The sequence below is a fragment of the Rutilus rutilus genome (assembly GCF_951802725.1).
Source record: "Rutilus rutilus genome assembly, chromosome: 3".
Taxonomy (NCBI): domain Eukaryota; kingdom Metazoa; phylum Chordata; class Actinopteri; order Cypriniformes; family Leuciscidae; genus Rutilus; species Rutilus rutilus.
The window spans coordinates 4,260,617-4,276,162 of NC_140211.1; the positions used below are offsets into that span (position 1 = coordinate 4,260,617).

Genomic DNA, 15,546 nt, shown 5'->3' on the forward strand with positions numbered 1-15,546 from the left:
GTTTTATTTCAATTGTTCTTTGTAAAGAAAAGCCAGTGGTCAAGTGCCTGCAACAAGAGATATTAGACACATGCCTCATGCAACAAATAAAAGGAAAAGTTGGCTATCCACTGCCCACCTGTAGGCCTATGTGTCCTCTGTCTGCGCAGACTCTTCTGTAGGCCTTTCTGTAGATGTGGAATCCTGCAACTTATATTGCAGCCATAAAGCATACAAGTATATATTAAGTAAAGTTATTTATGCACTTGCAGGTAGGCTAGTTCCTCCATATGACAGTTATCTGAGAGGCTTTATTCACTGTCCAGTGCAATGGAAACAAATGGACATTACAAAGTCTTATACTTTCTTTCCTTTGGAAAGTTAGAAAATGTCCACTTACTGCACATATTTCAGCTCCACTTTCTTCTGGAACAGATACAAGTGTTGGTGTATTATGTAAAAGTGCACAAAAGAGGAAAACACAATGTCATTACAATGAACTACACTTGGGAAAAATGTGATCAATAACTCTTTTTGAACTCTTCTTCAATACATATTTTTACATTAACATAAGTTTATCAGTTTTTACTTCCACAAGTCAAAGCAATTCATCATTGCTCAAGATTTAACAGCTGAAATGACTATATGGCCTTAATTTAATGCAGCAAAAATACAGTGTAGGCTACTAAGATCTTTTTTTTTTTTTTTAGCCTTTTTCTTGATTGCTTTTATAAACAGACAACCATTTATTTAACAGTGCCTTTCATAAAAGAGACTATAATATAACTAAAAATTACCATTAGAATATTTTTGTACTTCACTTTTATTTGTTCCCATATTCTAGTGTGGTGACTCTGACATTACAATGAACAAAGTAATTATGCAATTATTAAAATACACAAATATAGGCTAATAAGTGATAAAAACATCTAACATGGCCACTTCTAACGGATTTTAATTGTCTGCTGCTTTTTGCCAGCCCTCTCTCCTGGCTTTTGCAGACTTTGAGGTGTTCCCTGGCGTTTTGATTAAAACATTAAAATTCCGAATAAACTTCGACTATTAGTTCTTGCTCTGCTGAGGAGAAAAAACATAGATATAATATGAGAAAAACTGTGCGCGCTCTTTGGCCACGCTGAGCAGCCAATGGCAGCGTTGCTGATCAATGTTTCCACTATCGATACATATCCCCTTTTAAGCCAGCGCGTGAACGCGCAGTTATCTCAGATAACTCAATCCAGCGATACTAATCCTATCCGGCAAGTGTGTTCGAAGAACTCAATTAGCCGGATTATGATTAGCACGATGAAATCATCTTGGATGTGTCATTTGATCTCGGATGTAATAAGCAACGTACGAAGAACGAGCCCCTGGTTTAGCAATTATCATGTCATCCTATGTTATTTAGCATGTTTGGGCGAATCTGTGGGCGGGGCTAAACAGGCCGTGTTGAAGTAGGCGTTGATCTTCTTTTGTGGAGGCGGTGTTTTATCCTCTTTGACCTCATAGTTGCATAGTTCCCCACTTTGAAAAACGAGTCGTTTGCTGAGCCTGATGTCTATAAAAGCTTTTATTGGACTAACAAGGTAGTTTTCAGTTCTGAAACTTACAGGATATTATTATAGTAGGCTATGATGATCTCTTATATGTCAAAAGCTCAAGGAAATTTTGATTTCTCAGTTCATCACTCCTTTAACTTTATCAGTCCAACCAAAGAAACATGGTTACTACACTTTTACTATAGTAAAAGCATGGTTCATTTTCATCGGGGTATTTTTGAGTATTATACATAAGTATAAAATTAAACAATAGTTAAACAATAGTTATACTATAAACTTTGAATATTTTAACTCAGAAAATAAGTAGCTTTCGTTACACATTGCACATGAACGTCAGAACCAGCCGGCCACGACCTGCGTTTGGTTGATCTCATAGGTTGACGCCCGCTTCACTCCTCAATTTGGTAAAACACATTGTAAATGTATTGTGGAAAAAAAGATGGGAATAGTAAATAAAATTATATTGGACATATAAGAATGAATGAAATGTAAATGTTTTGTTAACAGTCGCGGTGTGTGTAACTAGGCAACCACGTTCTCGTTGCGTGACGTCATCGAAGTATGTCCCAGAACGTGCATATTCTTTTGCTACACACTCAAAAGTATGTACTTTTTCCTCAAAAAAAGTGTCACGTGGTTCATGTAAGCCCCAATAGTTCCAAAACATACGCTGGCTGTCATGTTCTTCTATGGGACAGACAGCAGCGATTGCATTATTGAACGGTAAATATAAAATAAAACACACCCAAGTACTTTTTCAGCTGTTATTGCATTTTGTTAATATCAGTTTTGCATTTGGAGATAAGTTTTAGGCTATATTTTTGGAGGGAAAAGCTTAGTGTTCATGTTCGCATGGGTAGTAGCACTGGCTTTAGCGGCTCTAACTTAACTTTTCCATATCATTCATCTGATGATGGACGTCTCATGATATTTATTTCAGCACAACTGGGCTGTATTAGGCTATTGATTCCCGTGATTTTGCTTATAAATTTTGATTCAGCCATTAGCCTACCTTCGTGATCACGCAAAGAGGTCTGCCTTGGCGGTCCGTTCAGAGTTCGCTTAAATATTTTTTATTAAACAATGACAGACAACAAAAATGTGTGCTAGTGTGGGTGTGTGTGTGAACAAGAAAAACAAAAACCAGGGGCAGGTGATCCATGAAACAGACAGGACTGGTGATGGCCATAACAATCCTAGAGGTCCAGCATTGTTCTCACAAGCCGCTTCACTCAAGACAATAAAACATAATGAAAAGTTAGTATATCCCAAAAAAATTAAATTAAATAAAAGTCGCTATAAAGGTGGCAGCGATTCATTACCGAACTCTTACTGTCACAGCTGACGAAGTCGCACTAGCTAGCAGGCAGTGCTTGAAAATTGGTTGAAACAACCAACATAAAATATAAATAATTACGCCGTGCATATACAAATGAAGACCAGTATAAGCATCGCAAAAGGCCTCTGATACAATATAGACAGTTGACAAATCAAAAGAGGTCGATATTTCAGCAACTTACCTCTGGAACAACTCGACGCGCAACAATGTAAGTGAATGGTGTCCAACGCCCAAATGACAGTGTTTGGAACTAATCCGATCTTCAAATCCCGGAAGTAGGCGGTTAAAAGCGCCGCCATTTTTTACAACGGAGGTCTATGGGAGTGTCGCAACTCTTTCTCTCTATGGCTCTGGTTTCCCCCCACGGGCTAAATTCACATCACGTTACGGGGCGTTCCCGGGGCCGTTCCCAGACCAACCGTCTGTATGTATAAAAGTAAACACATCTTGACCTCGTGGGTTTTTATGAGAGGAGTTTGTCAAAAGCTGGAGAAATTATCTGTAAAAAAAGAAGTCTAAGTCCTTCCACAGCAGAGAAATTGATATGTTTTAATAAAAATCTATAAAAAAGTGAGACATTGTGGCTTGATTTCTTTTATTATTCATTTTTCATGACCAAAATAACATTATGCACAGTGAGGAGCCTACAGGTTACAAGCTTCCCATATTAGAAAAATACAATAATAAAAAAGCAAAACATTTTTTAATGGCTCGTTGTCAAGGTTGTTTCAGATCAACACCTGCAAGTGACCACTAGGTGTCACCGTTGAGACGGGTGTCGGGTTGTTTCAAAGCCTCATCAACTCAATATGGCACATTTGCTTCAACTGTTTCATTGTTTCACAAAGTTTTTTTTCTCTGCCCACCACTAGCTCTCATACAACGTTTGATGATGATACAAAATAATAATCAGACAGGAACTGCAACAGAAAATAAATGTGAGGGATGAACTTATATAGCAAACACAAAATTAACAGAACAGCTGAAACCAATGAACTAATAATGACGGTTACTATGGAGACAGCGAGTGGCGGGAGTCAGAACAAGGAAACACATGACAAATGAAAACAAACTGAAAGTCCATGAACAAAACTAACAGAATGGTGACAGGTCTAAATGATACAATATAAAGTAAATAATTACAAATTTAAAAGAAACACAAATTACAAATTAATTACAAATAAAACAGAAAAAAAAAACAAAAAAAAAAACACTTATCAATTAGCAGTGAATAATCCAATTAAATAATAGGTTAAAGAATATGGAATATTAAGAACCAATCAGTAATATCTGTATGGAATCTGTTTTTTTTATATATATTTTCTTTATTATTATTATTAATATTATTATCATTGTTATTAATAACATATAAACATATAGACTTCAACGACAGACAAAATAAAAACCCATACTAACTGTTAACTCAAATTATATATAAAATGTCAATCAAAATAAAATAATTATATGTGTACACACACATATAATTATTTAATTTTGGTTGACATTTTTTTTGATCAAAATTTCACATGGAAAACAATCAGAAACACAAGAACAAGACTGATCACATAATGTGAAAATAATAAGCACGGTTTCCATCTTTATTCACATTTTTGATCATCTTCTCTGTGTCTTTGCCAGGCTTGAGATGAAGTGTTGTTTCACAGCATTGTGCTAAATAAAAATGTTTTTTCTTTATTATATCATCTTCAATTGTTTTCACAATCTTCTTAAACTGTTCAACTACTTCTTTTATCTGAAGAATAAATTTCAGTGTTTCTGATGAGATTTCTTCTTCTTTTCTCTTTCCTGCTGGTTGATTCATTTCAGAGATCTCTTTTGAATCTTGAACAATATAGTAAACATCAAGAGCAAGAAATGCAGCGGCGAATGCACCAGTGAACACTGCTGTCGCACGGACTTCTTTGACCGCCTCTGCAGACGCACGCACAGCTCTGGCAGCCGCTGCAGCCCCACGCGCAGCTTTGACAGCCTTCACAAACACACGGATTTCTTTGGCAGACTCTGCACACGTTTTTCCAAGTATAGCCAAATTAGCTACTGCTGCAATCTTTAATACGTCTGCAGCACCTCTTGCTGCTCTCTGAATGTCAAGCTTATTTAATGCCTCTGTGATTTTATGAATTTTATTTAGATGCTTTCCCATTGGCTTGATTGTGTTCTGTAAATCATTGATGATCTTCTCAATCTTCTCACGCAGGGTTTTCTGCTTGACAGTGTTAGTGATGTTTGATGCTCCACCTGTTACTCCTCCAGCTACTCCAGCAACAACACCTACACCAGTAAGAGCTAAAGAAGCACCTAATGTGAACGGGGCTAAACACGCTCCTGCTATGGCTGCGATTCCTCCAGCGGCTCCAACTGATGATCCGACCAAACTGCCCACTGTAGTGTTCCTGTGCATGGACTCAAGTTCATCAGCGGCGTCGTCCAGCTCCTTTATTTTATTATCAAGAGTTTGATGATTTCTGTCAAATTCTGACTTCAGTTCTTCAATACTTCCTTTCAATTCAAGGTCCAAGTTTCCTGAAATATATTAAATGTTTTATCAGGATTAGAGTATATGAAATTAGTTTTGAGTGCTTTTTAGTTGTATTGGCCTCAAAAAGATAACATATTCTGTTAACATACATTATATGACTAATTACTATAACTTTTACAAGTGTTTAACCACTAAATGTTTTCCATGATGTAACTTAGAAATATTGCTGTACTTCTAATAACATCAATAAACTGATTCAATCAAATCTTAGAGCAAGACAAGCTCACTGTGGAAAACTGTATTCTTCTGGTTGATTTCCATCACCAGCATTACCAAAGATCATGATAATAAATAATGGGCAATTTAAGTCACTTTTAAATGTGTCTATATTTTCAATTGCAATTAATTACTATTTTATATCATGTTATGATTTTTTTTTTAAAGTACTATTTTGTGTGCTTCGTCTGTGATGAGTAGCCTGTGTTTAACATAGGCAGTGGCTTATGTTACAATAACATAGACTTGACTTGATATTACTCAATTAAAATAATTAAAATATTTTAATTGTTCTAAAACAAATTGTCCTCATAACATCGGTATGCAATTAATGTAGATGTAAACATCATTTTATTATTAAACATCATTTCATATTATTGTGTATACCTTGAAATGCAATGTAAGTCACTTTGGATAAAAGCGTCTGCCAAATGTATAAATATAAACAGCATATCTGCATTTCCATTACCCTTCAAATTGCGCCAACTGAAATTGAAATTGAAATTACGCCCAATGAAAAAAAAAATTCCTGTATATATACAGTATATAGCAAAAAAAGTTTTTACGCTCGCATAAGGTGGTTTTTCAAGGAATAAAAAAAATTAGTAGCCTATTTTGCTAAATTTTGCTTTGATTTTTTATTTTTTTTGGCATTTACAGTCACCTGGTGTACGTAACAGTCGATCATTCTTTAAATATGATGTGGTAAGTTTGGACAGAAGATGAGACCGTTCTTATTAAACTATTCATTACCTATTTTTTATTAACGATATATGTGTAAACCTACTAACTTTCATCACCATGATTTTTGCAATGACTTATCGCGATGGAAAAAAATACGTTTTAGTCACATAACATCGGTTAATAGAAACGCTGTCATTTCGCAATCGTTTTTTATCGACATTTAGAAAATATCTCAAAAGTTTTGCATAAATCTGTAATGGAAACACAGCTTATGTCTAAAGTAGGCTTTTCTGAGTCGTGCCTTAACATATCCTATGAAATCCAATCCTAAAAGCGTGTTTAGTTTGTTCCTGAACAGATGACCGTGAATATAGCAACGTTTTATTACGATGGAGTTTGTACGCATCACAGCAGTTCTGAATTGAAGTTCCTTATTTTACAGAAAATAACTGTGATTTTTTGACGTTCATTTTCTTTCATTTTGCATTGTACTCAAAACTTTATAAAATTACAAATAATATATGTAAATTAAAAATTAAGCTGTTATTTTAGGTATTGTGACATTACCATATGACATGTTACCATATTAATACTAAATATTAATATACATTTTTAAGACCATAAATCACTATTCTGTCTCATTAATGTTAATCAAACAATTGTGATATCATGGAAAAAAGTTGAATATATATTTTTCTAATAGATATGCACTTTTAAACATTTAGTGTGAAATTACAGTATATTCCAGGTTAATAATTGCATTACTTTCACAGTATGACCTTTCTTGTATCTAACTGCACTAAAGAAGTGGTTTTACTGTGAGTTTACATTATTGGGAAAAACTATTTGTAAACAAACATCATGCTGTATTTCTACAGTGCATATGTACTATGAAGATACCCAGCATGCAGTGCGGCATGAATAGATTATGCTGTAGATTATTGGTTTCATCTGTGCTGCTGAACTTATGTTTGGTTCACTTTTAGCAGACTGTGTTGTTGGTTTATTTTGTAATGTTGATTTATGTTGTATAAGTGTTTTTATTATTTGTTAAGTGTCATTTAATATTCAACAATAATATTGATCAGCCTGCATTGACACCATTATATGAGAACTGAACTGAGCTGGACGATTTCATCACGGTTTTCTCCAGAGCGGCTGTATATATAAATCAACTAAATTAATAACTTTTTTTACAGAACTTACTTAAGCTGGACTGTGACACTATTTTCTTCTGGAAACAAACGTTATCTCAGTAAAGCTGCTTTGAAACACTCTGTAGCCTATTATAAAAAGCGCTATACTGTATAAATAAAGGTGACTTGACTTGATTTACAGTGTGGGTTTTGACTTGGTGTGTGCCAAATTTGGTGGTATTACTAAGGCTGGGTATCGAGTTTGATACTTTTATATGTATATAAAAAAATCTCTTGTCGTTCTGTATAAAATTTCGATAATTAATCTCGTAAACGTCAGTGAGCCGATAAGCATGCAGCAATGATTGGCTGTGGCGAGCCATCAAGGAGAAACACTAGTTTACACCGGTTACGCTCAGAGACGTGGCTCACACGTGAGGCTGTACTGTATAAGTGTCCCAAGTTACCCCCATAGATGGAAAAGATGTGGAGAAGAACAAAAGTGTGGCTCCATTTCACCAGGCTTTGTGCCAACAGTGCGAGATGCAATATTTAAGATAATTGCTGCCAAGACCGGCAACACAATAAATCTGATGAAGGAATAGCGGAATAACTTAAACTTAAGAGCAGAAAGTTGCTCCATCTTCGACTGCAAGCAGAACTGGAGAGCGTCACAAACGAACCGAAACTCAGCGTATAGACTACTCGCCTCACAAAAAATTATAAATAGGCTTATGAAAAAGCATGAAATGTCTACTTTTAAACAAACCAATTCAAATCGAAAACAAATTCTCTATAATTATGGAATCCAAATAAAAGGTGCATTTCTCTCTATAGATGAAGAGTCAGCAATGTCAACCTTATCTTCGCAGCCAACACTGACTCAGAACACTTGTTTATTAAAAGACTATTAAAATGTCTCCTTGTTATTTTTTCCCGACACATTAATAATCATTAGGCTACTTTTGCCAGTGCTTTGAGGCAAGCTTTATGTGGCTTATATTCTGCCTCCCAGTGGACTATATGAGTCTTTTAGACTGTAAAAAAAGTCAACAAACTGAAAAAAAATATTTTTTAGGTAATATGTAATGTAAACTTGTTAAACCGGATTGCATACAAATGATATTGATTATTATTTGTATTTTTTTTATGATACCCAGCCCTAATTACCAGGGATTTTAAGGTATATTTTTTTTCGTAAAATTGACTTTGCTGATTTGACTCTTTGAACTTCAAATATGTGTAGCACTGCCATTTTTTGTCGGATTCCAACAAATCATAAATCATTTTGAAGAAAAAAATTAAGCTCAGAAGAGAGAATCGCGATACATTAAATAATTTTAGCACTTGAATTGTATGGATCAGTCGATATTATATACACATACACAGGACTAAATTTAATATTAATTTCCCTTTAAACATAATTGGTTTCAAATAAATTTAGTGCAAACACAAATTGTCATTTTCTGAGGGTGATATGATGTTTAAAGCTGCTAACACAAAACTGATGTTGCTCAAATTCACCATGAAATTGTACTTACTGAATGAAGGAGGTATTCCGATGCTCTTATTTGAGGATCCACTGTCATCACTGTCATCACTGTCAGCACTGTCAGCACTGGCATCACTGTAAGCACTGTCAGCACTGGCATCAGAGAGTTGGTCATAGTGACGTATCTTTAGGGTGGAAAAAGTACGTACTCTTAATATGCATCTATGAAATTCACATATACATTTTTTTTTAAATAAGCCCCTTTAGTGTTCAGCATATAATAAAACTAAATAGTCATTATGAATCTTAATTCTGTGGTAACTTGTTATTGGATTTCTGAGCATGACACATTACTGTTTTTTTCCTTGCACAGTAAAAGTGGAGCTTGAGGCTCACTCAGTGAAAGCATTCACTCATGCACCGAATCTTTAGACTAAGTCTTCAAAACTACAAGCACATTATACGCTTTACTCTCAGTTTGCAAGTGCACTTTTTGCAAAATGCTCTTTTATTTGCTTGTATTTTTGCTTGGACTTTTCTGTAGCCTGTTTTGTGATGTTTAGAGTTTATCTTTTTTTTTTCTTTTTTTTTTTTGCCACCATTGTTGAGATTGAAATGCTGATTTTTGATGTTTGTGTGTGACTCTAAAGGATGCTGTTAAATTTTTTTTTGTGCATGACATGTTTAAATATCCATCATTATAACGGAGTGTTGTTGGAACTCTTGCTGTAGTTTCACAGTGGTGGTAATGTAAAATTTAAGTCTGTTAATAATGTAACACTTTTGATAAGTTATTAAACACTGAGATCAGTGAATCAAGCGTGATATAATGCTATCATCTCTTCCTCTTCACTATCATTTACAGGATAAACATGGATGAACATCAGAAGGTATGTTTAAAGATTTAGAAAAACTTACTGAAAACTATCTGGTGTAATCGCTCAATCAGTGTTTCATCCGCGGAAATAAAACAGCTTGTAAACACTGTCACGTAACATTACATTCGCTTTATTGGAGTCATATGGATTACTTTTATGATGATGGATGCGCTTTTTTGGGCTTCAAAATCTAGGGTACCATTCACTGCCATAATAAAGCTTGGAAGAGCAGGATATTTTTTAATATAACTCTGATTGTGTTCGGCTAAAAAAAGAAACTCATATACATCTAAGATGGCTTGAGGGTGAGTAAATTATGGGGCAATTTTCATTTTTGGTTGAACTAACCCTTTAAGATGTGTTTTACTTTTACATTTAAGGGTTATATTCTCATCTGTAAACGTTTTTAATTTTATATAGTATTTAAAATAGTATTTCCATTTGGCATTATATTGTCATTATATTTCCATTATATGGTGCCATACTTGTTACAGAACTTACAATTTATTACAAATTCGATAAAAAAAATCTATCAAATCAAATCATTATACATCAAATGCATTAAAGTTAAATTATTGCAGGTTAATAGTTTCACGTCTTCATATAAGTTTCATGAACATAAGTTTTAACTCACAGGGTTTTCTTCCATCATGTTTCCTCCTCACAGAAGACCTCCACAACTCTTCAGTTATCTGCTAAACACAAAATAATTCATTACAAATAAACACTCATTACTAAAAATAAAAACAAATTATTTCAATATTTGTATGTAAACAATTGGATATATAATATAATTACATATGTATATACACTGTAAAAAGAGCACACAGAGTGTGTTGATGGTATTTTAACACGTTGTGTAGATTTTTTAACACATTGTGTGTTCAAATGAAACTGGATAGAATAGCACTGCGTGGAGAGCAGTTTGTGTTTATGAAAAAAAATATATTTGAAGTGGTATCCTATAAAAAGCTCTAAAATAAATAAAACAATAAATACATTAAAATATATATATTATTTTATATATATAAATATAAATATATATATATTAGGGTGGTCCTTATTTTTAAAGTCTCAAATTGTCATGCTCTTAACCCTTCAAATTGTTCCTTTATATAAGAAAATACAGCATGCCAATTTGTAAGGCAGTAACATAATAATTACTGGTAGCTCAATAGCTTTAAACTTTCTGAGATTTTGATGATTTTCGTAAAAAACGATCATTTGAATTGGTATTGTACCTGCTAGTAAAATTCCCAAAAAATCTCCACATATTCCATATGCTCCATATATTCCTAAATATGTATTTTAGATGCATATCTCAGTTTACTTATTGTAGAAACTAAATCCAAATTAATCCATCCATGACCCGGTTTAGCAGATTTACCTTTCCTGGTGGAATCAGTACATATTTCTATTGATGATCACCTTGGTTATTGTTTGGGTTTAGAGCACATTTTTTGGTTTAAAAAATTACATTACGTTCCTTGAAATTGACCCGGAACTTTGGCCGAATCAAGCAGATTATCAGGAGGCACAGGCAATTATACATGCAATGACAGTAGTCAATGATCACCCAGAGAGAGGAGTGGCTCTGATTCAAGAATACAATGGCTATCTCACACACTCTGAAGAACAATTGCAGTTTCTCCTTCATGTGGTGGAAGATCACCGACGGATCTATCCAGACTGCAAAAAGTCAACACTGGCTGCTGAGCATCAGAAATGAGGGATTGTTGAAAACTTTGTGCTTTTTTTGAGATTGTTGTCATTGTTGTCATGTCAGTGTTGCTCTGATTTCAATAAAATGTAGTTCATTTGCAGCAACTTTTAATATTACTTGCATATCACAATAACGCTGCACAGCTTAACATAGGCAATCTTCCACATGATCAAGCTACCTCTAAATATCTTTTTTTTTTTTTATCAACATTTTTGCATATTTCCAATTTTGAAGTTAAAAGGAACAGTTTAAGAGGTTAAGACACTAACATTTTGCACAAAAAAAAATGGACTTGATAAGGACCACCCTAATATATATATATATATATATATATATATATATATATATATATATATATATATATATATATGTATATATATGTATATATACATTTTTAAAACCTTAAAGATTAAAGGGTGTTTTTTGGCAGTCATCACTTCATGCGTCGCACCACTACTACAGACACATCACATGTGACACGAAACACGTGTGACGTGAATTTTCCCTGCGGTTTATTTTTTTCCGGGTTCAATAAGACCTTTTTGTCCATTTATATTTTCATTTGTTTCTTGAAAATTTACGTTATTAAAGGGATAAAAATAATCCTATTTCACATGGCCATTTAAAGACACACTTCCTCAACATACCAATCACACGTCATCTCTGAAACGGCTCAGTCGTATAATGGGCCAATAACAGATTGTAATATTAACAATCACCGAAACCAAACAAGTTTCTTACCAAATCAAAGTCTGGGCTTCATAATGATAGAAAGTATGTTTCTACTCCAAAGAGTTGAACGCTCGACTAATGTTCATTTTTGTTTATTTATGCTATAAGGTAGGCTACTAGTAAAGTCTGAGATCTGGATTCAGCAATAAACAGGAAGATACTGCGATCGGTCACGCGCCACATTAAATCACATCAAAACAACATTTATTGTTTGAATTTCATGATAAAAAATGGCATATCCTTTGTGACTGATTTTAGAAAGTATAATATAACACAAAACAGGCACACGCAAAAAAAAAACAAAAAAAAAAAAAGTAGCCTATTGTCAAGTTTCTCTACAAAGGGCTCATTTTGAGTAAAAATGATATATAGGCTACTGTAGACTCTAATCACAGCCTAATCACGAGCTCACACTTATTTCTATTACAAACAAAGTATAATATATTAGAGTAGTCTACATGGTTTCGGTTTCGTTTTGGTCAGGTTTTCGGTGCGTCATTAGGCCTACTTAATCCTCGCAAATTCAATCTCAAATACACAGTTATTGCAAACTGTACACTAGTAACTCATCACACTAGACTAACCTGGTTGCAGTCTTGATCGAAGCTCTTCTGTATTTTGCGTCCTTATGATAAATAAGAATTTACGAAGCTCGAGCTTGAAGTCCACGAGTTGAAACGGAGAAACTCTTTGAGTTTTAAAGCACGACGCTGGAAACTAAATTATACTCAATATACGGAACTGATATATTCTATTTAGTTTTAAACCATTTTCGTAACACAAATAAAAGATAAACAAAGTATAAATCGTTGAAAATCATCCAAAATGAGCAACAGAAAACTTTCAATGCTCCGCCCTTCTTCTTCTTTCTTTATTCTCTGAGTCCCGCCTCAAAAGAGGAAGAACAGATCAAACAGCTCGCAGAACAAAATATGAAAATTATGTTTCAAGATGTATATCCCTTTTCCGCACACGAAAAATGACATTACAGAGACAGTTAATGTTTAAAACCAGGCTCAAAATGAACAGACTTACTGACTTCATTGCAGGTTCACTGAAGGACACTGATTTTACTGATTACAATAAAACACCAATACAAACCCATAGTCTAAGATAAACTAGATTTAAACTAGATTATAAAATAATAATATTGAAAACTATTTTTAAATAAAAATAATTACAAAAACAAGAGTAAACGCTCTCTAAAAATGTAAACTTGATTGAAACATTTGCAAAAAGGCCTAAACTATTGATTGGGGATGGAGAACTGAAGCCTCTTAAATCTTTGAAGCTTTTCTCTGATTCTTTCAAGGGATACTCCACTTTTTTCGGAAATATGCTCATTTTACAACTCCCCCAGAGTTAAACAGGGTACAGCAGGCGTAATGATATGACGCAGCGCCTGCCGCTCATCAGAATCAATGATCTATGCTAAGCTATGCTAAAAGTGAGACTCCGTCAGACCCGGAGTTCGGCTGAATGGATTCTAAAACGGTAAAACTCAACTGTTTAACTCTGGGGGAGTTGTAAAATGAGCATATTTCCGAAAAAAGTGGAGTATCCCTTTCAGGAAAAGATTCGAAGCCTCAGATTGTGTGAAAGTGAAAACACTGCCATCTTGATGAAGGGAACATTTACTGCAGTCAAACACCAGAATGCACTGCTCCGTTTCTGGACACTGATGTGGTTATTCCCAGAGACATCTTTATAATGTCTATCCAACAAACTCTACTTTTGTTGATCTTTCGAGCATTATGTGTATTTTGCAAAGTTGAGGTAGAAACTTTGCTTCATTTATTCTACTATTAAAAGCAGGTTAAATCTCTTTGGGAGAACTTGAATTGTTATCTTTCTCCTTTTATAAAATATAATATAAAATATGAAACTTTTTATTGAAATATATATATATTTATTTTTATTTATTTTTTCTTGGACTGACTATGCTATTGATCTTAATGTTAATTTCTTTCTGCTGCATTGTACATTTTTTTTATTCACAAAAACAAATTTTTCAATACTTTGCCTAGATTTGATGTCTTTATCGTTGAGAACTTATTATACAATCTGCAAAACTCATTGATAACAACAAGAACAACAAGTTTCTTAAGAATTATGATAATATTTGTCTTACTGGTTGAGTTGCCATTTGTTATTTCTCTGTATTTGTATTTTCCTTTTTACATTTTATGTCAATGTATTCAATGCAGTGCTGTTTCTTTTCTTGCAATAATAATAAATAAAAAAATCCCAGAGACATAATAAATACATAGACAGTCATTATCATGGATATTAATCCCCATATCCTTCTGCCATATTGTTTTCAGGTTATTACGTGTATCTGCAGTCACACTAAGCATTGATCTGTAACACATAAAGCAGTCTGAGCATCACATGGTAACTGAAGATGGGCATAAGCAGGGTTATCACATGCATTCACTTTGTTCTTGACACAGTGTCTAATCTGCAGATACTTCCAAAAGTTTCCTTGAACCCACATATTATATTTTTCACCAATTCAAAGTGACATATGACATAAACATAAAACATACTTTTTAACATATGACATAAACATAAACATAAAACATATAGTTTAGTATACATATAGTATACATACAGTTTCCCCTTTAGTCTGCCATTGTTTCCAAAACACCCTGCTTTACCTGTACATATTTCAGGGTTATTCCATGATGCATATGACTGTCTATAATGTGATGCACACTTTATGAATTTTTCTCCAAACATGTCTTGAATGTATTGTCACTGGATTTGACTGGATTTTAGCTCCAGAGGATTGTTAAATAATGCTAATGGGATGAAATGGTGAGGCCAGTTTCTGTTCTTTATCCAGTCCGACTCAGAATCTCGTCCCAAAGTTTATCCAGTTTGGCCTAAAGAGATATTATACACCTCACATCAGGTAATCCAAGGTAGTCCCATTATGTTTGGGTCTAGGGTTAGAGTTAATGTTGATGAGTTCCTCTTAATACTGTAAAAAATGAGGAAAACGTGTCATTCATCACTGCCGCTCAAAGATTTCTATATAATAAACTAACCCAGGACCTAAAAATATGACCAGACCCGAAATTCGACAGGGTGGAGTGGGGCTTTTTGGCCGTCAAATTTCGGGTTTATGATTCTGTGGTGAAGTAAATGCTACAGAAAAAAAAGAATGTAATTTCTACATAATAAAGTTAGTTCAGGCAAGAATTCAAAACATCGAAGTAAATCCTATATTTGTACTCAAGTTG

At 34.0% G+C, this 15,546-nt stretch overlaps 1 protein-coding gene across 2 annotated transcripts; it reads right to left on the minus strand.

Annotated features, from left to right (window-relative positions):
- Positions 1 to 3,437: 3,437 nt before the first annotated feature.
- Positions 3,438 to 13,178, minus strand: LOC311287896 (uncharacterized protein). Of its 2 annotated transcripts, none has more exons than XM_084405012.1 (4): positions 12,883 to 13,178; positions 10,478 to 10,535; positions 9,015 to 9,150; positions 3,438 to 5,421 (listed from the first exon to the last, which is right to left on the minus strand). In XM_084405012.1, the coding sequence occupies exons 2-4, from the start codon at positions 10,493 to 10,495 to the stop codon at positions 4,439 to 4,441; spliced, it is 1,137 nt and encodes a 378-aa protein (XP_084261138.1). In that variant the 5' UTR covers positions 10,496 to 10,535; positions 12,883 to 13,178; the 3' UTR covers positions 3,438 to 4,438. The 2 variants fall into 2 exon arrangements, with proteins under 2 accessions (XP_084261138.1, XP_084261139.1); XM_084405013.1 differs by having other exon boundaries at positions 10,478 to 10,538.
- Between the last annotated feature and the right edge of the window lie 2,368 nt (positions 13,179 to 15,546).

Coding starts and splice junctions, on each gene's coding strand:
- LOC311287896 (XM_084405012.1), bottom strand. Junction 5,422..9,014: donor CGGAATACCTCCTTCATTCA/GTAAGTACAATT, acceptor AATATATTTCAG/GAAACTTGGACCTTGAATTG.